The sequence below is a fragment of the Sus scrofa genome, chromosome 4 (genome assembly GCF_000003025.6).
Source record: "Sus scrofa isolate TJ Tabasco breed Duroc chromosome 4, Sscrofa11.1, whole genome shotgun sequence".
Taxonomy (NCBI): Eukaryota; Metazoa; Chordata; class Mammalia; order Artiodactyla; family Suidae; genus Sus; species Sus scrofa.
This window is the reverse complement of record NC_010446.5, coordinates 106,770,425-106,795,902: the sequence shown is the minus strand read 5'-3', so window position 1 is coordinate 106,795,902 and position 25,478 is coordinate 106,770,425. Positions and strand designations below refer to the sequence as shown.

General features: G+C 36.8%; 1 protein-coding gene and 1 long non-coding RNA gene across 2 annotated transcripts in view; one reads left to right on the top strand and one right to left on the bottom strand.

Annotated features, from left to right (window-relative positions):
* RSBN1 (round spermatid basic protein 1) overlaps positions 1–25,478 on the bottom strand; it is a 48,020-nt gene that overhangs the window by 10,963 nt on the left and 11,579 nt on the right. Inside the window, exons 2-4 of the mRNA XM_021090720.1 lie at positions 23,207–23,880; positions 4,217–4,354; positions 3,777–3,919 (exon numbers count right to left, since the gene is read on the bottom strand). Coding sequence (XP_020946379.1) covers positions 3,777–3,919; positions 4,217–4,354; positions 23,207–23,880 — 955 coding nt within the window. The remainder of the gene's footprint in view (positions 1–3,776; positions 3,920–4,216; positions 4,355–23,206; positions 23,881–25,478) is intronic.
* On the top strand, positions 7,327–14,085 carry LOC110260436. Its single transcript, XR_002343729.1, has 2 exons — positions 7,327–7,991; positions 8,829–14,085. It is a non-coding gene; the product is annotated as an uncharacterized LOC110260436 (long non-coding RNA).

Genomic DNA, 25,478 nt, shown 5'->3' with positions numbered 1-25,478 from the left:
ATTAACCTCAACAATGTATAAGCACAGCTGACAAAAAGTAGAGAGGGAGGAAGAGGGTAAAGTAAAGGTCATTTAACTATTTGGATAACCCATGAAGGGAAGGCATCCCTATCTCTTATACCAAGAAATTAACAAATGTCCTGTCAAAGACTTAAAACAAAACAAAATATTAAAAACAGAAATGGGAACCTTTCCACAGAAAAGAAAATCATGAACATGGAGAACAGACTTGTGGCTGCCAAGGGGGAGGGGGAAGGAGTGGAAGGGACTGGGAATTTGGGGTTAACAGATGCAAACTACTGCCTTTGGAATGGATAACCAATGAGATTCTGCTGTATAACACTGGGAACTGTATCTAGTTACTTATGATGGAGCATGACAACGTGAGAAAAAAGAATGTATACATGTATGTGTGACTGGGTCACCTTGCTGTACAGTAGAAAATTGACAGAACACTATAAACCAGCTATAATGGAAAAAAATAAAAATCATTATAAAATAGAAATGGGAAATTCCCTTGTGATGCAGCAGCTTAAGGATATGGCATCACTGCAGCAGCTCCAGTTGCTGCTATGGCGTGGGTTCGATCCCTAGCTTGGAAACTTCGCATGCTGAAGGCATGACAAAAAAAAAAAAAATGGTTTTTGCATCTGGTAAAAAGTTTGTTTGCCTCTGGAAGGAAAGGTGGCCAGGATTTTTCATTATAAACCCTACTATACTATTTGATGTTTTAAAACCCTATATATATATTTATTTAACTCTAGAGTTTATAAATTTAAAGATCATCTTCATTAGCCATACCATTGATAACTAGACAGCTTATCACTTTGATTCCATCATTTTCAGCAACCAGGCATTTTCATTAACACAAAAAGATGGCTTTAGGGTTTAAGTTCTGATTTATTCACTATAACTTTGAATGCCCGTCTTAATCTTTACTCTCAAGAGAAATAAAATTTGACAGCACCTTAGATTAATGGAGAAATAATAAAGTATTAAATAAATTGTGGTACAGCTGCCTAACTATTGGGAAACAGTGTTAAACTAAATCTCTCCCTCTATACTGAAATCAATGTCAGGTAGATAAAACATGTAAATACTGAAATCAATGTCAGGTAGATAAAACATGTAAATACTGAAATCACAGATGTACTAGGAGAAAATGTAGGTGAGCATTTTACAATACTAAATGAAAGGAGGGCTTTCTACACTTTCCACTAAAGAAAAACCTTAGGAAAAAAAGATATATCTGACAACATACAAACAAAACTTTGTGAGTAAAGAAAAAAAAAATGAAAAAGACTATGAATAAAGAATAACAAAAAAGCTAAAAGGAAAAAGAAAAGCCTGCAACATAAGTTAATATTTATAAAATATAGGGGTTTTTACAAATGAAAAACACCCCGACAGAAATAAGAGTAAAGAAAATTAAGAGAATCACAGAAGAAAAAATACAAACTCCTCAGAGAAGAGCAAATTAAAATACCACTTTTTCTTCCATCAGATAAAAAAAGTGATCTTACAATGTGGGGGGGAGTATAAAGTGGTACATTTGTGGAAGTCAGTTAGAAAGGTACATATACTTTGAACATTTAGTAATTTCTACTAAGAAAATAAATGTGCATATGTGCAAAGATATTATCTACCTACTACCTATCAACCAACCAGCCAGCCAACATCAGCGATGTGTTATACATGTTTCAACAACTGCCTTCAGGAGTTCCCCTTGTGGCTCAGTGGTGTAAGGACCTGTCTCATGAGTATGCGGGTTCAACCCTGGCCTGGCTTAGTGGGTTAAAAGGATCCGGAGCTGATCAAGCTGCAGCATAGGTCACAGACGCAGGGCTCCGATCCAGTATTGCTGTGGCTGTGTGGTAGGCCACAGCCACAGCTCCAACTCAACCCCTGGCCTGGGAACTTTCATATGCTACAGGTGCGGCTGTGGAAAAATAAAAGGGGGGGAGGGGTCCTGGCCTCAGAGGAGAGACGGCTGATTTGTAGCTGACTTCTATGGTATTACTACTGCCAGTGTGGCCAATTTCAAGCTACTAATGTGACCCCACTCAATGTAAAATTGCAAGGCTAATAATGGCCCTATGAGGTGATACAAACTGGTTCCAGCACACCACTGTCATGCTTGTCAAAACATCATTTATACTGAAAAATTGGTCCTACTGTATAGCACAAGGAACTATTATGCCCAGTTACTTGGGATAGAGAATGTATATGTATGCATGACTGGGTCACTTAGCTGTACAGGAGAAATTGGCACAACATTGTGAATCAATTATACTTAAAAAAAAAATCTTTAAAAAAGAAAAATTGGAAATAATTTACACTAATAAAGAATTGGTTAAATAAATCATGATACAACCATAGAGTCAAAACTATACAGTCATTTAGAAATGATGATATGGCTGTATCTTATGGTTTATAACACATAAACCTAACGTAGGGAGGAACAAGTTTTAAAGTAAACATCATGTAAAGAATGAGTTCATTTGTACACAAAGAAAATTTATGAGTATATATGGACCAAAATTTGAAACGTTAATATGCCTAAATGGGTGGGATTATGGGTATTCTTGCCTTTTCACTTTCTTCTATTATCTGATTTTTTTAAGTTTATAATAATAACCAGGATACAAACAATGCTCATTTCCTTTTGGGAAAGATTAGAGCATAAAAAATATGTACAATACTCAAGAACTGAGAGTATCAGAATATCAAGAGTCATCACGATGTACAACTAGTGTGGTCTAGCAATGTGCAGACGTTTGGGTTCACTGCCATGTTTTACCATGCCACCACTGTGCATTCATAAATACTTTTTACAAAGTATTTTCATGATTATCTCAAATACTTAATGTTATTCCATACTTGTCTCTAGTATTATTCTCCTATGAGCTTTAAGGTAAAGTCTAGCCTAGTCCATTAAAACTCCCATTTGGGTACTTATTTTGAGCTGCTATTTGCACAGTCTAAGCAAATAAAAATCATTTTCAGTCATTTAATAAATGAGATTTTTCACAGGTCTAGAGTAAGGTAATCTATATGTTCCAAACAAAAACACATTCTGTCTGAAATAAAGAATGTTAGGTCAGTATGAGTTACTATAGGAGAACACATTATTGCTTTCATTCAGCAAATACTGAACACTCATTATGTGTCATGAAAACAGAAGAACTTTGTAAAAATTTAGTAAAAACCAAAAAACATATAACAGATCATTAATGAACAGAACAATAAACACAGAGAAGGGAACAACTAATTGTCTAAGGGAACAAAGAAAAGCTTCACAAAGGAGGTGACATCCATGTTAAGGTCTGAAAATTTATTAAGAGTTTGCCCAGTAGAGAAAAAAATGCGGGAAGACGTGCCATTCCAAGTAAAAGCAACAATGCAAAAACCCAGAATTATGAAAGATCATCGTTTAGAAACTGAATTCAATGTGGCTAAAGTGGACTAGAAGCAGATTCACCTAGAAGAGACAATGTTGGAGCCAGATTATGAAAGATCCTTGAAAACCATACAAAGGAGTTTGGACATTTCTATTGCAGGCATTTAGGAGCCAGGTTTTAAGAAAAAAAGTAAAAATTAAATGTTTTTTAGGAGGACACCTCACTCTCATAACCACGTAATGAGTGAACTGGACTAATTTCTTAAGATAGCTCTTCAAATAATTTAAACAAGCAGTTTTCAAACTGTGCTCAGGTCTCAATCATTTCTACACTTTAAAAAGTGCTTTTGTTTATTTGAGAAAAATGGATGTTTACCGTCGTCTTTTGAAGGGTGACTTTGGCATATCTGCTGTAGGGATCATCTGCTCTCCTGGCCTTACCCACATGATAGGCCCATCATCACTCTGGGACCTACACTGGAGTCGAAGGCTGGAAAGTGTACCCCAGGGCAAAGTCATCTGGAAGTCACAATAAAAAGAAAAAAGTTTATACTATTTAGAAGTTAACCCCTTACATCCAAAAGAAAATTCTAGGAAGTGTATTTTGTGTGTACATATGAAGGAAAAATGCTATTATTAGACAGTAATTTATATGTAAAAAAGAATAATTGAAATATATCAATAATTTTCTAAACATTTCTATTCAAAACACTGGATAAAATTTAATTTTAACAGACAACATCAGCTTAAATCTTTTTAATGGAAAATGTCCATTTAGGTAATGATCAGAACTTTAATAATCTGAAAGACACTCACTTTCAGAAATGGTGATTCTTCTAACATATCAAGGAACTCTGGGAAATAATCACCAACTTCTTCATCTACTGCTCCAACAAGACTTATCTGCCGCATAGGACCTGCCCGGTAGGTGCCACAGCAGTATGTCCTGTTGACCTGAGATAAAACGAAAGGGGGGGAGGACTGAAGTATATTATAAGAATTAGGATAGGGTATTGTTTCCAATGCTGCTATTTCTTCTACATACTAAGAACTCAACAGTCAGTACCTTGGATAAAGTCAATTGTTACAGAAGGGCACTCTAGCACACTGGCAAATACATTGATATATGAGCCACGAACAGAAATTTCAAGGTGCAAGTTAGTCTATGGTTCCAACATCTCAAGGAAATACTGAAAACAGTAAGATACACTTAAACATCTCTGAGAATGATTTCTGAACTTTGTGAACACTTAAAGTCATCTTTATTAGCAAAAAAATCAGTATATAAACATTTAAATTGACAGAGCAGGAAAAAAAAAAAAAAAAACTATTGTCAAATTAATATTCCACATTCACTTCATACTCCCTAGCCTGAAAACTTTCCCATCAGGCCAGACAACCGAGATGATGGTTATCAAACCCAGTCATATAAGATCCGGCACTCTAGGCAGGCTAATCTTTTTCTCTAACCAACTTACGCCAAACTTATTTCTATTTGCAAGACTTTTCTCTTGAATCTGCCCTTCTTAGGATATCCTCTTTTCTGTCAACCTAATCTTATCTTGCAAAGATCAGTTCAAGATTTTTCTTCTAGAAGCCTTCCTGATCACTCCTCATAATCTTTCCCTTTTCTGAAGTCTAATGTTACCTGCAAGCACACACACAATTTCTCTGTATTGACTCTCCAGTAAACATAGGGCCTATTCTATACAAATCTGTAGCCCAAAGAATCCTAACATTCAAACAGAATCTACCAATTGATTCAGTACAATAAAAGATGTTATTCTTGGAGTTCCCGTTGTGGCGCAGTGGTTAATGAATCCGACTAGGAACCATGAGGTTGTGGGTTCGGTCCCTGCCCTTGCTCAGTGGGTTAATGATCCGGCGTTGCCGTGAGCTGTGGTGTAGGTTGCAGACACAGCTCGGATCCCACGTTGCTATGGCTCTGGCGTAGGCCGGTGGCTACAGCTCCGATTAGACCCCTAGCCTGGGAACCTCCATATGCCGCAGAAGCGGCCCAAAGCAATAGCAAAAAGACAAAAAAAAAAAGACGTTATTCTTCTAGTCATCCCATGTATGTTCTTAACACTCCTACCTCCAATCCAGAACGAATGTTTCTCAAACACAGTCACAGATCTTACGCATACAGATGACTAAACTAAAAATGCTGCATTCTAACAAGGATTTCCTCTTTGAATCAATAACCTAGAATTTTCTACCCTAGTTAAGATGCAGATTAAATTGAAAAGCCTAATATATTATTATATTTTAAAGTGGGTCTCTATTGAACATTCAAAAAAAGGTTTTTTTTAAAGACTCAATTGTGGAATTTCTACTGTGGAGCAACAGGATAGGCAGCATTCTCTGGAGCACCAGGACACAGGTTTGATCCCTGGCCCGGCACAGTGGGTTAAGGATCTGGCGTTTCTGCAGCTGTGGCATAGGTCACAACTGTGGCTTGGATCTGATCCCTGGGCCAGAAACTCTATATGCCACATGGCAGCCAAAAAAGAAAAAAAGCATCAACTGTTACTATTTTATTTACTTTTTATTTTATTTCGTATTATTTTTCTTTTTAGGGCCATACCTGTGGCACATGGAGGTTCCCAGGCTAGACGTCAAATCGGAGTTGCAGCTGCCGGCCTACTTCACAGCCACAGCAACATGGGATCTGAGCTGCATCTGCAAACACATGCTCGACCCACTAAGCAAGACCAAGGGATCAAACCCACGTCCCCATGGATGCCAGCTGGGTTCACTAACCACTGAACCACAATGGGAACTCCAATTGCTACTATTTTAAATTCTGCCTCAATAGAAAGCATAAATAACCATCTAGGATTTCTTACACAGTTCTTTACTAGCAGTTCCTTAACAGCACTTTCAGAAGCATGCCACTGGTTTTGTTTACACAGACAATTTAACATTATCCCACACATACACACACACACAAAGTCTCATCTTGTTATCAAATTGTAGTGATTTCTTAATTCCTTACAAATCTTTCCCCCAAAATCTCCCTGGGTAATCCTTGCACAGTAACTGCTCAGGCCAGAATTACCTTGCATATATTTGTATGAATTACCTTCCACTTGTACCATCATCATGCTGTAAAAGCCAGTGGAGGCAGTCTGAGAAAGAGGATGATTATAGGATAGAGAGATAAGAAAGGGGAAGTAAGAGAGCTTTTCCAAGCATTATTTTAACCTTTCTAAGCCAAGCACCCTAAAATGACTAAAGCAGATTTACATTAGTACCAGTTCTGGAAACAGTGGTATGCTTTCAAGGCTAATAAAAGAAATATCAGTTTCCTCCAAATACCTCCCCCAACTCTTCCCAATTACCAGAAATGCCTTCCAAAAAAGGCTTTCAAGCTATGTGATAAATTTCCTAAAGACCTGTCACAATTTAAATCTCACATAACTTAACAGGCCAGTCTTAAGTATACTGTCACATGGTAGTTTTCATCAACTTACATGGCGTGCTAGCTTTGAGATTATTGTACAACTCTTTTTCTTTCTTTTTTCTTTTTATAGCTGCACATGCATCATACGGAAGTTCCCAGGCTAGGGGTCAAATTGGAGCTGCAGCTATAGGCCTACATCACAGCCATAGCAACACCAGATCTGAGCTGCATCTGCAATCTATGCTGCAACTTGTCCAACACCAGATCCTTAACCCACTGAGTGAGGCCAGGGATCGAACCCACATCCTCACAGACACTATGTTGGGTTCTTAACCCACTGAGCCACAATGGGAACTCCAAGATTATACGACTCTTAATGCACTATTAATTTGAAGGAATTCACATTACTTCAAATTTTGCACACAAAGTGAGACTGATTTAACATCTTTATACCACAGTATTCCAAGTTTACCTAATTTAAATACCACTAAATCAACAGCACTGAACTTGAGGACAAAGTAAAAATGTAAACACCTAGAATAATTAATATGTGACATGAATAAATATAAAGCATCCTTCCTTTTTTTGGAAACAAAGAGGAGAAACTATTTATGTTTGCTGTTGACCATTAAACTATAGCTAAAAAAAAGTAGTGGTAGTAAAGCTGATTAACAGTATCTATCAATTGTATAAAAAATTTTAACAAATGCTAATGTTTGTGATGTATTTCAATAATTAACAGCAAAATTAGAAGATGGCCAGCATTTACGGCCAGAAATTCAACAGGTACCAACTGTGTGACACCAATGCCAAACAAGCAACTAAAATTATCCCCCAGTATCTATTCTACCGTCTTTTTAGCAACAGAACTTCCTGAGCATATACCCAGTGAGCTAGACTCCTTGGCAGCTAAGTGTGGTCTGTGACTGAGTTCTAGTCAGTGAAATATGAGCATAAGTTAAATATGCAATTTCTAGATCATGTCTTTTTAAGTACATGGCTAGCTTTCCACTTCCTCTTTCTCTCTTTTGAGGGCCAAGTTCAACCATGCACATGACAACACCAAAGGAAATGGCAAAACTGGAAAGACAGAAGGAAAGTAGAATCCTGGATGACATCATGGGACAAAGCTGCTTACCTCTGGACTTATCACTTAAGAGAGAAACTTATTTTGTTCAAGCCACTGTATGTGAGATCTCTTTGTTACAATGGTTTAGCCTCCATCTCCTACTCTGGGCTTTAAAAAAAAAATCTATTAAAACAACACACCCCAAAGAGAACAATTAAGATGATTAGTGACTTGGAAATCATACAAATTGGAGGAAGAGTGATGAAATTAAAATTATTTCAAAAGTATTTGACTTGGAAAGATAAAAGTGGGGACACAATAATCTTCACATACTTGGAAGCTTATCACAGAAGAGTAAACTTATAACCTTAAATAAACACGAACAAAAGAGAAAAACAAAGATTGGAGAAATGAGCTATGGCTGGATTATGGAAAGTCTTAAAGACCACATTAAGAATTTGGGAAATCAGGAGTTCCTGTTGTGGCTCAGCAGTAACGAATCTGACTAGTAACCATGAGGACTTGGGTTCAATCCCTGGCCTCACTCAGGAGATTAAGGATCTGGTGTTGCTGTGAGCTGTGGAGTAGGTTGCAGGTGTGCCTTGGACCCTGAATTGCTGTGGCTGTGGCCAGCAGCTGTAGCTCTGATTTGACCCCTAGCCTGGGAATTTCCATATACTGCGGGTGCAGCCCAAAAAGAAGGAAAAAAAAAAAAAGAATTTGGGAAATCACTAAAAGTTCTAAAGTAGTAAAAGGAAAAGAAAGTTAGCAGATTTGCCTTTGTTTTTTTTTGGGGGGGGGGGGCTTGGATGTTTTGTTTTTTGTTTTCTCAAAGGGACACTGAAAGAAAAGAGACTATTAGGTTTCTTTACTATTCCAAATAAGAAACAATAGACTAACCTAATAGCAGTGAAGCTGATTTTAAGAAGTTTTTTTTTTTTTTTTTTTTAAAGGATTTGAAAAATATCCACGAGATAAAACTGTCAAGACTTGGAAAAAGACTGGATATGATAGAGAAGAAAAAGGAGTGTCAAGGATGTCTCTCAGGTTCTGCCCTTTGCAATCAAATGGAGAAACCACTCTTTTTACTGGAGGAGAGGACCAGGTTTGGGTGGGGAGGTGATAGCTTCAGTGTGGGACATCATGAGCTTGAAGTATGTCACAGGCTGAATAATTTGGCTCCCAAAGATATCCAGAACCTGGAGTTCCTATTGTGGCTAGGCAAAAACAACTCTGACTAGTAACCATGAGGATGCAGGGTCCATTCCCTGGCCTCTCTCAGTGGGTTAAGGATCCGGCATTGCCGTGAGCTGTGGTGTAGGTCACAGACTCAGCTCAGATCTGACACTGCTGTGGCTGTGGCACAGGCCAGCAGCTACAGCTCTGATTCAACTCCTAACCTGGGAACCTCAATATACCGAGGGTGTGCCCCCCCCAAAAAAGAGTGAGAGATCCAAAGATATCCAGAACCTATTCCCCAAAACCTGTGACTGTTAACCTTATATGGCAAAAGGACTTTGTAGCTATAAATAAAGGATTTTGAGATGGAGTTATTAACCTGGATTAACCAAGTGCACCCTAAATGTAATCAGTGTACTTATGACAAGGAAACAGAAGGAGAGCTGATCACAGAGATGTGAAGGTGATGTGATGATTAGAAGTGAGACTGGATTGATATATTTTGAAGACAGAGGAGGAGGCCACAGGCCACGAAATACAGACGGCCAGTAGAGGTAGGGGGAAAAAAAAAACCACACACACACACACAAAACCCACAAAAAACACCCTACAAAACAAAAAAACCCAAGCACAACAAACACACACACACACACACACACACACACACACAAAATAGATTCTCCTTCAGAGCCCTCAGAACTGTAAGAGACTAAATTTGTGTTGTCTTAAGACGCTATATTTGCGGTAACTGGTAATAGCAGTGACAGAAACTAATACAAAGTACCTCTGAAACATCCAAGTGCATACATCAAGAAGGCAGATGAGCCTGAAATTAGAAGAAATGCGGACTGAGGATATAAACCCCAGTCACTGGCATAACTGGAACTTTAAATTTATAAGAGATGACTGGAGAATAGACAGAGATCAAAGAGCAGAGGTCTCGGAAAATGCCAAACTAAAGAACACAAAAGGGAAAGAAAAGCTGACCAAAAAACAATGTAAGGAGTTGTCAAGTGGTCAGAGAAGTTAAGAAAACTAAGAGAGCACAGTATCATGAAAGTCAACCTAAGAACATATTTCAAGAGTTTGGTCAAAATGCTGCTGAGACCCCTAGTAAGATGAAGACGAAAAATAACCATTAGTGACCCTGAGCAAGAGATGTTTCAGAGAAATTATGAGGGCAGAAACCAAATCAGCGTGGAGAGATGAGGAAATGGAGACAGCATGTGTAGACAATTCTTTCAAAAAGTTTGGCTGGAAAGAAAGAATGGTTGTAGTTAGAAGAGGAAATAGGATAAAGGGGGAATTTTTTACACAGAAAGACTGAGAAATCCTCAATGAGCTGTATATATAAGAAAGTATGTGCTGCCCCAGAATCTCATGAAACAGGATGTTATAAAACTTTTGGATTTTTACTAATTGATAAGTAAAAACTAGCATATTAGTATTTTTAATTTCATTTTCTTAGGAATAAAGTTGTGTATCTTTTCAGATAAGAGGACTAAATGGCCATGTGTATCTTTCAGTCAACTGTTCATTATGTTTGCTTGTTTTTATATGGTGTTGCTACTATTTCTCTTATCTATTTCTAGAGATAGTTTAGGAAGGTTAATCTTGTCAGTGTTAAAAATTTGTCTTTTGGAGTGCCCGTCATGGTGCAGTGGAAACAAATACAACTGGGAACCATGAGGTCGAGGGTTCAATCCCTGGCCTCGCTCAGTGGGTTAAGGATTGGGCGTTGTTGTGAGCAGTGATGTAGGTCACAGACGTGGCACAGATCTGGCGTTGCTGTGGCTGTGGTGTAGGCCAGCGGCTACACCTACGATTGGACCCTAGCCTGGGAACCTCCATATGCCTTGGGTGTGGCCCTAAAAAAACAAACAAAATGAAACAAATTTGTCTTCTGACTTTGTTTACAGTGATTTTTGTTTTGGTTTTAGTCATAGTTAGACATTTGCCACTCCAAAGTTATGAAAATAATTCTTCCATGTTCTTCTTATGTTTTCTTATGTTTATGTCTCCATTTTCTACATGTCTCTGATCTCATTTAGAGTTTATCATGGTATACAGTGCTATGTACACTAAGATAAATTCTAGATACCCTAATGTCCCAATACTACCTTCTCTCTGCCACCCATGATTTGAGATGCTATCATTTTTACATATTAAATACCTAATATGTTTTGGGGTCTATTTCTGGACTTACTTTTCTGTTTCATTGAACAATATTCATAAACTAGTACACAATTATTTAATACTTAAATCTTTAGACTGTATTGGTATCTAATAGGGCACTCCTTCATTATAGCTTTTCTTTTTCCAAGTTTCCCTGGATATTCTTGTCTGTTTATTTTTTTCATATAAACTTCCAAATCAGGTGACTGTCACAGGAAAAAACAACAACAAAAAAAACAATTATTGGTAGTGTTTTTATTGGGATTATGCTTAATTTATAATTTAGGGGAAATTATTATTTTGATGCTGGTTCTTCTTAACGCAAGAACTACGATATCTTTCCATTTACGTCTTCCTTTTTGTTATATTTTAATACTAATGCCAAGAGTTTGGTAAAGGTGAAAAGGTGAAGAAGACTGCTAGTTAGGAGTTCCCTCATGGCCCAATGGGTTAAGGACCCAGTGTTGCCATTGCTGTGGCACCGGGGGGTTAGGGGGGGCAGGAACTTCTGCATGCTGCAGATGTAGCCAAAAAAACAAAAAACAAAAACAAAACAAAAAAAGACAACTGCTAGTTAAACAAGGCAGGCTGAACATATGATTTACTCATATTCCTTATCAAAACCCCACTCAAGTGAGAGTAAAATAGAAAGGCTATAAATTCCAGAAGCTCAAAGAGAACAGAAGTAAAAATGATATTAGCTATCAAAACATTTTTAGAAGGTAAAAAATATATAGAGGAATTAGCAGTTTGCAAACTCTGGATACTGAGTACCTGTACAGAAGATATCCAAAAAGCAGGTTTGTGCTACAAAATCACAGAAAGGCTAAGCATCACAGGTGGGGAACAAAGCATGTAACTAAAAACAAAGGAGATGGGTAAAATCTATTTAAAGAGTCAAACCCCTCCATTTACCTTCCATCTCTCCATCCTATACTCTTTCTTAACCCTATTTTATGAAGAAAATGAACCAAAGAGACTACACAAAGAAACCAGGCACAAGTACGGAAGAGACCCAGTATACTGAAAGAGGGAATTAAAATTCCATACATTTAATTTCATACTTCAGCTCCAAGACTTCTAGCAGATACGGGTATGTATAAACTACTCTACCTCTCTGGCAAAAATGAGGTAGATTCTTAGCTGTAAAAACTAAAAGCCCCAAAGAAAAGATCTCTAAATGCTGACATTTGGAGCTTTTCTTAAAGTGATATGGCCGGATCTTCTACCCAGTCATCAAAGAATAAGTCCCATTTACGTGTTCACAGAGTTTCTGAACAGTTTTTTACTAACTCATTTAAATATAAACAGCTCACCAGACGTTTGAAGAAAGTATCTCACATAAATAGGAGATTAAAACAAAAAGGAAACTGATGAAACAGAGACAACCCAGGGAATAAAATAAAAATTCAAAACAAGTATAATATCTGAAAGATACTGCACCCATGAAATCAAAACAAGAAGTTATGAAAAAAAAAGAACTCTTAAATTCAAAATATTGCAGCTAAAATAGATCAACAGGAGAAAAAGAAGGTAATTAAATATCTCCAGAATAAAAATACAAAGAAAATAAAAAAAGACAAAGAAAATAACAAAAAGACAAAGAAAAATTACAGGAAAGATAAAAAAAATTAGAGGTTCAATCAGAAGGCCTAACATCCAAGTTACAAAAGCCTCAGAAAAAGTGAGATAAGGAAATGAACTAAGAATACAAAAAAATTTACCCTAACAGAAGGCTATGCATTCCCACATTGAAAAAACCCTAAATGTTCAAGAGAGTGAATTAAAAAAAAGACTCACCCCAATGAGAGATGAGAAAAATCACAGGGTTGGGGATGGCCTTCAACTATATTGGTGATATTTTATGCCTTGGGCCAGGTGGCAAGAACATAGGTCTTTATTATTATTTTTTTCTTTTTATGGCCACCCGCGCCAGATGGAAGTTCCCATTCCAGGGGTCGAATCAGAGTCACAGCTGAGTCCCAGTCCCAGCCATGGCAACACCGGATCCATGCCACATCTGGACCTATGCTGTAACTTATGGCAACACCAGATTCCCAACCCACTGAGCAAGGCCAGGGATCAAACCTGTATCCTCACAAAGACGTCAGGCTCTTAACCCATTGAGCTACAAAGGGAATTCCTATTATTCTTTATACCTCTTTATGTCTGAAATATTTCATAAATTAAAAATCAAGAAAAGACCCATCTCAAAGCTTATTCTCAGTCTTCTGAAATTTTGCAAGAAGGAGTTTTGAAAGCTTCCAGAGAGGAAACATGACATCTTGACATTGGATTTCTCAGTAGCAACACTAGAAGTGTAAATAAAGACAGTGGAGTAATACCTTTATAAATCTGCAGAAAAATGACCTCCAACCTAGAATTCCAAACCTATCTAAACTATCAATCAAATGTAATGGTAGAGACACTTTTCAGACATGTGAGATCTCATTTGAGTCATGGAACTGAGGCAGAGCAGTCACAGGATCCCAGAAGAGACTCAGGTAAAAGGCAAACAGAAACCCCAGGATATACATGTACAAGATAGGTGAGATGTATACACATCTTGGGATAGACCTCCAAAAACATTCTTACTGAAACACAGTAATATTACAAAACTGTAAAGATACTAAATGTCTGAAAACAGAATAAATAGTGATGTAGTCATACAACAAAATAACAAATACAGTGATTTAAATAAATGAACTAGAATTATATTATAACATAATTCTCAAAAGCAATGTTGAACCAAAGCAATCTGCAGAATGATACATGCAATATACTATTTGTAGAGTGCTAAATCACACAAAATAGTTACATATATTGTTTACGTATTGATACATGCATAGCAAAATATTAGAAGATACATGGATATGATAAACCTCAAATACAGAATAAAGATTTAGTTCTGCGGAAGAAAAAATTCTTTTAATAAAAATGAAGAAAACATATAAAGCAGGAATTCACTTAAAATAATGTGCACTCTTCTTTATATGGGAATGGAAGGGGGAAAGATGGTATGGGGGGAGATCCTAAGCAAATGGCTACAGTTTCAGTTAGGGATGATAAAAAAAATTCTAGAAATGGATAGTGGTGATGGCTGCACAACACTGTGAAAGTACTTAATGCCAATGACTTACACAACTTAAACTAGTTAAATAGTAAATCATGTTATGTATATTTTGTAACAATGTTTTAAGAGCCCTAAACAGAATGAGGGATGGAATCCAGAACAAAGGTAGAAGGATTAATTCTGAGAAGGAGTTGGGATAGCTTCTCTACTGTAACAAGAGGGAATGCAGAAAAGATAAAAAGCTTGAATAGTCATCATGAAGGCAAGCAAGTTGACCAAAGAAAAGAAGTAAGTTTCTTACACAATGTTGTGGGCCCACTGGAGGCCTTATAAAACCTTATGAAGAGACAAACCCTGAATAATTATCAATCCAAAACTGATTTTCTAAAACACTTGCACTAGGTAGACATTAGACAAGATTATCTTCAAAAGCCCTTTATGATTCTGTGAAATTCTAAGAGGACTGTACCTACTGGTGAAGTGAAGGGAGTCTGAATATTAGGTAGATGGCATACAGTTTATTTTTTTTTTAATTTTTTATTTTTTTGGCTTTTTGCTATTTCTTGGGCCGCTCCCGCAGCATATGGAGGTTCCCAGGCTAGGGTTCTAATCGGAGCTGTAGCCACCGGCCTACGCCAGAGCCACAGCAACGCGGGATCCAAGCCGCGTCTGCAACCTATACCACAGCTCACGGCAACGCCGGATCCTAAACCCACTGAGCAAGGGCAGGGACTGAACCCGCAACCTCATGGTTCCTAGTCGAATTCGTTAACCACTGCGCCACGACAGGAACTCCGGCATACAGTTTAAAACAGCGTTTCTTAAACTTGCCTGATCATAGGAACCGAATCACCTGGACTATTTATCTCAGGCCTCCCTCCAGACCTAACGAATGAGAATTTCCAGGAGAGGAATGTGAGAATTCTAATTATGTCCCTGGAACTAGCAAACCAAGATTATTCTTAGGATCTGGCACGTTTGAGAAACTGGCCTGGAAATGACATTCAAAGCAAAGAACAAATCGAGTTCTACCACCTCACCTAGTGTACTACAGGGGCACAGTGAAGGAAGGAGTAAGTATAAGGACGACTGGAAGGAGACTAAAGAACAGAAAAAAGGAAGATTGCTATGGAAGAAAGAAACAATGTCCAACAGGGAAAACTCAGCCTTTAGTAAAATCAGAAGGCAAAGGGGGAGGGGTGAGATTATAGAATAGATTGTACATAGGGGGATAATGCCTATAAGAAAACAGTAGTTAGCTATGCAGCATTAAAATTTTCAAATTTAGGGGAGTTCCCGCCGTGGCGCAGCAGAAACATATCCAACTAGGAATCGTGAGGTTGTGGGTTCGATCCCTGGCCTCGCTCAGTGGGTTAAGGATCTGGCATTGCCATGAGTTGTGGTGTAGGTTGCAGAGGCGGCTCATATCTGGCATTGCTGTTGCTGTGGCTGTGATGTAGGCCAGCGGCTACAGCTCTGATTGGACTCCTCGCCTGGGAACCTCCATATGCCGTGGGTGCAGCCCTCAAAACAGACAAAAAGACAAAAAAGGAAAAAAAAAAAAATTTTATATTTATGTCTATAAAAGTTTAAACACTTATATTTGATTAAAAACCTAGAAGATAACATCTTTATTCATAATTTCCAAAACTTGGAAGCAACGAACATGTCCTTTAGTAAAGTGAATGGATAAATAAACTGTGGTACATCCAGACAATGAGATACTAAAAAACAATAAGCTATCAAGCTATGAAAAGACATGGAGGAACTTCAAATGTATATTACTAAGTGGAAGAGGCCAATCTGAAAAGGTTACATATTATATGATTCCAACTATAGGATATTCTTTTAAAGTTAAAACTATGGAGACACTAAAAAGATCAGTGGTTGCCAGGCGTAAGGAAAAAAGGGGAGAATTAGGCAGAGCACAGATTTTTGGGGCAGAGAAAATACTCTGTACATTGCCATAATGATAGACACGTATCATTAAACATTAGTCCAAACGCACAGACTGTACAATACCAGAGTGAACTGCAATGTAAACTATGAACTCTGGGTGATTATGATATGTCAGTGTTCAGCAACTGTAATAAATGCATACCACTCTGGGAGGGGATACTGATAACGTGGGAAGCTATGCACAGGTAGGGACAGTGAATATATGAGAAATCACTGTACCTTCCTTTCAATTTTACTGTGAACCAAAAACTGCTCTAGAAAAAATAAATTCTTTTTAAAAAATAAAAACTCAGAACACCAAGCCAGAAATACACAATACGGAAAGAAAAAAGAAAAAAAAAAAACCCGAGGCAGGAGAGACAGGTGGAGAGATGGGGTAGAAATTATTCCACAGAACTCATGTTCCAGAAAGAAGTCAATTGAGCTGACCATTTAAAAACAGAAAGGAAAAAGCTAGCCAGCAATCTTCCTAATCTTGTGACCTATGAATAGAAAGACATTCCCACTTTAAAACATACAGTGAAAAATCAGTGTGAGTCAAAATGAGTTTATTACAAGCTGTACTTAGAATGAGAGAAAAGAACCAAACCTACCATTTTTATGCTGTTTTATAAAATCAGCTAACTAAAATATTTATTTCTCCTTTTATATAACACACTGATATGTGGTTCCTTACGAGTTTCTCCATTATTTACCAACTACAAAGCACTCCATGAGTTCCACTCTTAATCAGTACTATCATTTCACTATAAAATGTTAATTAATCAAAGACGGGGAACACCCAATAAACCCATCTTAAGTCTTGTCACAACACACAATGACATTTGTTAATTTTCTCTGAAATAGTAGACATTACCATTTTATAGCAGTAAAAGTAACAGTTGTGAGAACTTCTATTATCACCTAAAGTTAAAATGAGTATTAATTTAAAATATTTAAAATTTAAAATATTTCAATATTTTATGTATGGAGAAATTTTTGTTAAAGCATAACTTAAAATATGCACATTTGGGAGTTCCCACTGTGGTGCAACAGATTAAGGACCTGGCATTGTCTCTGTGGCTAAGTAGGTTCTATCCCTGGCTCAGCACAGTGGATTAAAGATTCAGCGTTTGCAATAGCTGAGGCATATAGGTCACAGCTAAGGCTCAGATTCCATCCCTGGCCTGGGAACTCCCATGTGCTGCAAGTGCAGCAAAAACAAAAACAAAAACACACCTCTGCCAGATAAAGAGAACAAAATCCTATGACAGTAGACATATTTTAAAACTCAATCCCCTCTCTCCTCCACCACATACCCTTCATCTTCATTATACCCTTCAATTAATAGATGTTATAAAATGAAAATAGTCTCAGATGGTGATATTTAAAACAACTCCCCACTTCATACATATTTTAGTATTTTTTGTTGCTTTTGTTTGAAATTCATGTACAAAACCAAATACTTATAGCCTTACTGATTCTTGGACCAGTAACATAAACGTCATCTGTAAGCTTGTGAGAAATATAGACTCTAAAGCCCCAATCCAGGGTTACAAAATCAAAATCTGTATTTCATATGCACATTAAAATTTGCTAAACCCTCAACTACAGGATTAAAGACAGAGGAAAAAATTCCTCTGAAGATCTGCCACTACTCAACCTTGGGGAAGGTAAACCAAAATGTGACCTTCCTCAGAGTTCTTGTTGTGGCTCAGCAGGTTAGGAACTCTACTGGTATCCGTGAGGATGCAGGTTCCATCCCTAACCTCGCTCTGTGGGTTAAGGATCCAGCATTGTTACAAGCTGCAGCATAGGTCACAGATGCGGCTCAGATCTGGTGCTGCTGCAGCATAGGCCAGGAGCTGCAGCTCCAATTCAACCCATAGCACAGGAACTTCCATATGCTGCAGATACAGCCATGGGAAGAAAAAAAAAGTGAACTTCCTCATCCATAAAACAAAAGCTTGGAAATGGTCCCCACTTGCTCTAAAATCCTTTTAGTCCATAAAATGACTAGAATAATATTTGAACTTTTAGTCAGTTTATCAGCTGCCACAGGATTTTTATAAGGAAGAAAGCCAAGGATTGCATATTTATTGCAGAACTATTACACTTCAAAGTTGAAAACCATTACTAAAAGCCAATAATTACAAGCTATAACACCTAAGGAAAAAAAATCATAAATTATATTTTAAAATTGTATTTATTTCATTACTTCTAAGGGAGAAATACATTTCTAAAAGACCGTTAATTTTTCTCCATTAACCAACCAAAAGATTCCACAAACTTATTTTTAGTCAAAACTGTTACTTAGCCAATGACTATTTAAAACTTAATTAGACCTAATAATTCTACAGAATTATAAAAATACCATATTGTGTTAATACATAATATGTTAGAAACTCTATAAAGTTATCATGTATTAGCTGTTGAGAGCTAATAAAATTTGAGGATCAGCTTGGTGCTTCAATTGATATTTATCATGAACTTACCTGTTCTGGTGTTAAAACACTTGAGTTTTATAGAATATTAAAAGAAAAAATAACTACTAATATGTACATCCTAGCTTTGCTAACTATAATAATTTAAAAAATATAAAAGTAACAGAAGCTATAATCCTTCTTGCACCAAACAAAGCTACATTTTATTTCCTCCAGCTAGAGCAGGAGTTCTAAAGCAGTACTACTGAAACCTTAATGTGCACATGAATCACCTAAGGGTCTCCTTAAAATGAAGATTCTGATTCAGAAGATCTGGGTAAGGGTCTAGGAGTCTGCATGCCTAGCAAGCTCCCTGGTGCTGCCAAATTTATTCACAGAGCAAGTAGCAAAATTCTTCAAAAATTAAAAAAAAAAAAAAATTACAATATTTAGATGGCCATGGTTTGCAAAGTACTGGTCTTGATGTTGGCAATTAAATTCCTAATTGAGTAACCTAACACTTCTCTGTCCTTTTCTTACTTGACCCCCAATAAGGATATGATATCTAAGCACCCCTTCATTCTTAAAACCTTTAAAACCTGTACTGTAACCTTCTATCTCTTTCTTTCTGATCTCTTCCCATGTTCCTCACACATGCAGGTGCATCACAGAACTCCATTCTTAGCTTCATCTCTCTTCCATTTCTAATTCTGTCCCTGGATTATCTACATGCTAATGGTCCAACTTCTGCATCTCAGGCTTAGATATGTCCTAGTTTTAGATCCAGATATTCAACTACCTAATAGACATTTCCAACTGTTAGTCCTCACAAGCACCTACCTCAACATTAAATATCTCAAACTGAACTCATCAACACCTTATACCCTTAGAAACAAACTTTTTCAACCTTGTATCAATTGTGTGACCAGCACCACCATCCACCTATTTGTCCAAAGCACATTTGAAGACTCTCCTTTTCCCTCACCAACTGCAATTAATCCTGTCTTCTAATTATTTCTCAAATTGCATTCCCTCCTCTCTAGTTTCAGTTTGGACATGGCTCATTTTTTACCTGGTTACTATAGTAACCTAACCAGTCTTCTTGCTTCCAATTTCATTGTCCTCAACGCCCCACTTCACACCACTATGTAATCTTTGTAAACGTAACTTGATAGCACTCCCCTATTAAAATTCACCAACAGGTCCCCATTACCTTTGGGAAATAGTACTAACTTCTTTTCTGCAGATCATACAAACCTCTTAACAATTTTGATTTTTGTCTGTCTCACTGGTATTAATTCCCACCACCCTTTAAGAGTTAGCATGTACTCCTGCCATGTCAAGCAATAGCAGCTCCCTAAAAGTGCCACATTCTCTAATGCATCCATGTATTTACATAGGATATTATTCCTTTTGTTTAAAATGCCCTTATTAACACTAAGTACTAATCTTCTTTCAAGACTCTACTCAAGTATCACAGGCTGCAAATGCCTTTTCTAATCCCTTTAGGTCTGAGTTAGGTAACACTACCAACTGTGCTCCCTCTATGGTAGGGTTTTTCCCTATGCATACCTCTAGTCTACTACTTATCAAACTGTATTATAATTGCTGGTGTATTCGTCTCTTCCACTAGATTGAGTTCATCAATTAGTCCTTTTTTTTTTTTTTCCTTTTCTTTTTAGGGTTCCACCTGTGGCATATGGAGGTTCCCAGGGTAGGGGTCTAACTGGAGCTGCAGCTGCTGGTCTACACCACAGCAATGCAGGAACCAAGCCTCGTCTATGACCTACACCACAGCTCACAGCAACGCCGGATCCTAAACCCACTGAGCAAGGCCTGGGATTGAACCTGCAACCTTATGGTCCCTAGTCGGATTCATTTCTGCTGCGCCACTACGGGAACTCCAATTAGTTATTTTAAGAACAAAATGTACAGTACATGGTAGTTTTTCAATAAATGTTTGCTGAATAAACCACCTTGAAATACAGTCATGAGTAATTACCATCACTATACATTTAAACAATAAACAACTTCAATTAACTGTGACTCTAAAGGTAATAAAAATTCTACTTCACTTTATTAATAGGCTTAACAGAACTTCCTAAGACTTTACAACCACGGAAGTCCTAAGGTATTCACTTAATTCCCAACAATCTAAAGGTATTTGTGAAAAATATTAGAATAGCTTTCTGAATATTGTGTTAAACGGAGATATTTTAATTTCACTGACTACAATGTTTAGACAAATAAAAATACTACTCTCTCTTCCAATGAAGAGAGGGACATGGTAAAACAATGCATTTATTGTTCAGGTGACTTAGGCCTGCACACTGACTTCTTCTACTCACTAGCTACACAACTTTGCGTAACAACAAGTGTCTCCAAACCTCAGTTTCTTCGATGGAAAATAGATAAAATTGCTTACCTATTCCACAGATTATTTCAAATAGTGAGATATGAATGTGAAAGCATTTAAATAAACCATGAAGTGCTAAACAATTTTAAACTTCTGTGTTAGCTTCCATCCCAACATGTGCTAAAGATTTTACAGCCTCAAAATATAGTTTCATGAGCTACTTCAGCCTCCCATACCCACCCCATGTGTCTCTCCAACGACTGAAAATTCATAAATAAAGTTCCAGGATTACCAGGAGCATAAGACTTACTCAATAGTTCTCAACGTTCTTAATGTGGTTGAAGTGATTAACGATATTTAACTTAATAACTTATGTTCTTAAAACATGGTATTTTATAAATCTCAAAGTAAATCTCAAGGTAAGTTGTTGGTACAGTCATTTAAATTTCAGCTCCATTAAAAAAATTAATTGGAGGACAAAAATCAGCAGGGAATATTTAGAAATATTTTCTCTTATTAACTATTTAGACTGGGTACTATCTATTGACATATAAGCTTGATCTACTAGAGATTAACTAATATGAAAGTTAAAAAGTCACCATTCAAAACCGAGACTTTTTCCCCCAAGTGTCTGGCTTATTTCTCAGATATGCTTGCTGGACTATCAATCAGAAGAGAAAATTTGCTGCATTTTTCTAAACTAAAAAAGTGATAGAGCACATTATTTCTGCTCTCAGCAATATCTTTCTTTGTTAAATAGGGACTTAGGAGGATTATGGATTATATTAAGAGAACTTAATAGCTTTCAGTCCCTTTTGCAATATTTATAAAAATAGGACTCCTTAACCTTCAAAGGGCAAAACTCCTTTAAAAAAAAAAAAAAGAAAAAGAAAAAACAAAATCTACTACAAAAGTCAGCACTTCGGTACCTGATTGTGGTAACAAGGCCAAAATCCAAGACGAAGCCCTTTATTGCACATCGTGTTCCAACGTCTTGGGCAGCCCCATCTTGCGACCTCTCCAGATTGGCTGCTCCTGCTCTCTCTACTGTAGAGAGAACTTCAATTAGAGAAATTCTGAAGCTCATAAATCTAAACTGGATACTCTCCTCACTGGAGGCAAGGATGGTAAGAATTACTAAAAAGATTCAAGTTAGAAAAGGTTTCATATAAATCTAAGTGGCTTGAAACCACTATAATGCAGGTGGCTGAGAGTCTTATTATGGAACGGTCTATTTACCTAAGGGAAAAAAAAAATCTTAAGGAAAAGAATGGCAGCAAATTATTAGATAACCTGAAGAAACAGGTTATATAATCATAAATCTCTAAAAAGTGAAACACTCTCCACTAAACCTCTGTAGAATTTATAATACAAACTTATAGCTGACCATTCATGTTCATAATCCTTGAGAAAAGCAAGCAAGGAAAAAACTAGGATACGATATCAACTTTTTATGCCCTAAAATAACTTCGATGAAAAAAATGTTTGGTTAAAAATCACTAGTTAGGAAGGCGAGATTTCCCTGCTGACTTAAGCCTAGCTGCCCAAGCAAGGCTTCAGAAAACGTCTTCACCTACAACAGTGCATAGGCAGAAGGAGCAGAGGCTACGGCGGTCTTCCTAGTGACACTTCCAAGTCACATAAATGCGGTATGTTTCTGGGACAGACTGCCAACAAGTTACTGAAAGAAGAAAAACAAAAACAGCAAAAACCTGACAAACAAGCCAATGCCCTCATGTGTTCTATTATGACATGAAAGGTAAGTCTTAAGAAAAGTTACCTTGAGGCTACTAAATCACATCTTCCATGCTAACATTACCCAATTTGTGAAAAACTGGACTGGTTTTCAAGCTGGCTTCCCACAAAAACTTGTTCCTCAAAAACTGATATAAAACATGTATAAAGTATTTCTTAGACAAAGCAAGTAACAAGCCACATCCCAAAGAATTTCAGCAATTAAGAATTTTCAATTAAAAGTATAAATGAACAATTTGAACCACCTTTACCACCATGAATTTTTATTAAATGTATATAATCAACATACACTGGTACATAATCAACTAAATTTCAATAAAATACATTTTTTTAAAAGTGTACTAGTATGTGCTTCCAACAGAATGAGGATACTACTTTTGTAAATACTGTAACCCGTATTTACTAAATAATTTAATAATCATTTTACCTTACCTGAGTGTGAAAATTTGAAATGGTGGTTGTTTCGATATCTTTCTTGCCCAGAATTTCCATTTTCACTGGCGTGTTGGGGAAATTAAAAGCAAAGTAGTCCAAGAAGTCTGGGAGATAAGCGGCCGCTCCATGCACTATTGCTAAAGCATAGTAAGCAGCATTTTTCTCATTTTCACTGAATGTCAAAGCAAGAAATTCCTCAGAAAATCTCTCCATCTCCATTGGAGACAAAAATGAGAGTTCATCCATGTAAGCATGAAGGACAAGAGCACCACCATTGGACTGGTGTTCCTCATGGATAAAGTTGCTAAATTTAGTACCTGTTTTTAAGAAATTTCTACGAATAGAATGCTCCTGGTGAGTCATAAAAGGTGTTTGTACTCCCTGGGGTACCCGATATTCTTGCATGCCCAAATTTAATCGACACAGTTGTTCATCTTTCAGATACCTGAAGGACTCCTTATTAACTCCTGAAGTGCTATTTATTTGTCCTTGGGTGAGGATTTCCTTACTGATGCGGGTCAGGCCAGCACAGACGGTTTGTACTTCCTTATTGTACATTTTAAGGCGTCTTCCTCGCATATCTTCTCGGTGTTTCTTTTTCTTTTTCTTCTTTATTTTCTTCAAGACAAAATCATCGGCTCTCTGGGTTTTACCATTTTCATCTGGTGTTTCTGGCCACGATAATTAAAAAGAAGTTAGTTGCTAGGCCTAGTGTCAACATACAAGCTTCTTAAGGTACTTGATCTCAAATTAAACAGTCTATTCTCAATTTCTCTGATTTTGCCATTATAATTTACATGTTTATAAGATGAATGAGACAAATATCTTAAAATGCAAAAATATTCTGGGTTGAAGATTATGCTAAAAAGTAGGTAATGCAAAGGTAAGCATATAACTAAATATGACTTACAATCGAAATTGAAATAAGTTTTTATTTTTTTCCAATAGTTTCACATGTATGGAATACCTGTTCAGAAACCACTGTAAAATCTAAACTGAAGCTCATCCTATTTTGCTGTTTGTCTACAAATTACTGTGATACATACAGCAGAATCAAACAAAGGCAAATTAAGCTGTAAGACATCATTTTGCCTACAAAATTGGCAAGATTTTTTTTGGAGGAGGGGTAGCATTCTTATATACTGTTGCTAGAAATATAAACCCGTACAACCTTCATGAAGGGCAATTTGGTAGCCCCCCTCCAAAGTGAGTACGTACCAAAAAGCCTTGAAAATATTTGTAATTCTTAGACCCATAAATTCTACACCCAAAAAAATAAGGAAAGATACTTAAAGACATCCAAGATGGTGTTATTTGGGGAATCCCCTAAATGACTAACAGGATATTGATAAAACTCTGGTACTTACATACTGGCAAAATACTACATGGCCATTATAAATTCTATTATAGACGGAAAAGAACTGACAAATCACAAGCTTATGAAATGTTTACATGTCACACTTCCAGAAAGCCTTCTCTAACAACTCTTCTCACCCAATTTGAACAGCTACTCCTACTATGTGCTTCCTTAACACTGTACTTCCCCTAGTACTTCCCCATTACAGCACTTATCATAGAGTGTTATTATTTAATTTTCCACCTTTCCTCTAGACTACAAGCAATCTAAAGTCAAACATATATATCTTACCTTTCTTTCCAGAGCAGTTAACACATGCATGATCTGACCTCATTTTTAAAATATTAAATATTGATTCATTCAAACATTTATTAAGTACCTACTACATGCCAACGACACTTCTGAGCACAGAGATAGTGTTGAACAAGACAGACACAATTCCTACTCTCTTGGACGTTAAAATCTAGATGGACTACAAAGAGAAAGTTCAGTAGGCGACTCTAGATGCTGGGGCTTTGGGAGGTGACATTTAGGCTGAGTCCTAAATAATAAGACCCACCAAATATGTTTTCTAGGGGAAAATATTCAGAGAGAAGCAAAGGACCTAAAAGAGAAAAAAAAGTATGACTGATCTATATCTGTTTTATATATACATAACACAGAAAAATATCTGGAAAAATATTCACCAAAGTATTAATGGTAGTTATCTAAGCTGGTAGGATTATCAATGCCTAGCTTTCTTCTTTATTGCTTATTTGTATTTTCTAATTTCTAAAATAAACATTATTAGTTGTATAATTTTAAATATTTTTTCAATTTTTAAAGGATTATCACATATTGCTAAATCCAAAATAGGATAGCATCTTTATTTACTAGTTGGAAAACAGTTCTAGCAAGATATCTTTAGGATTA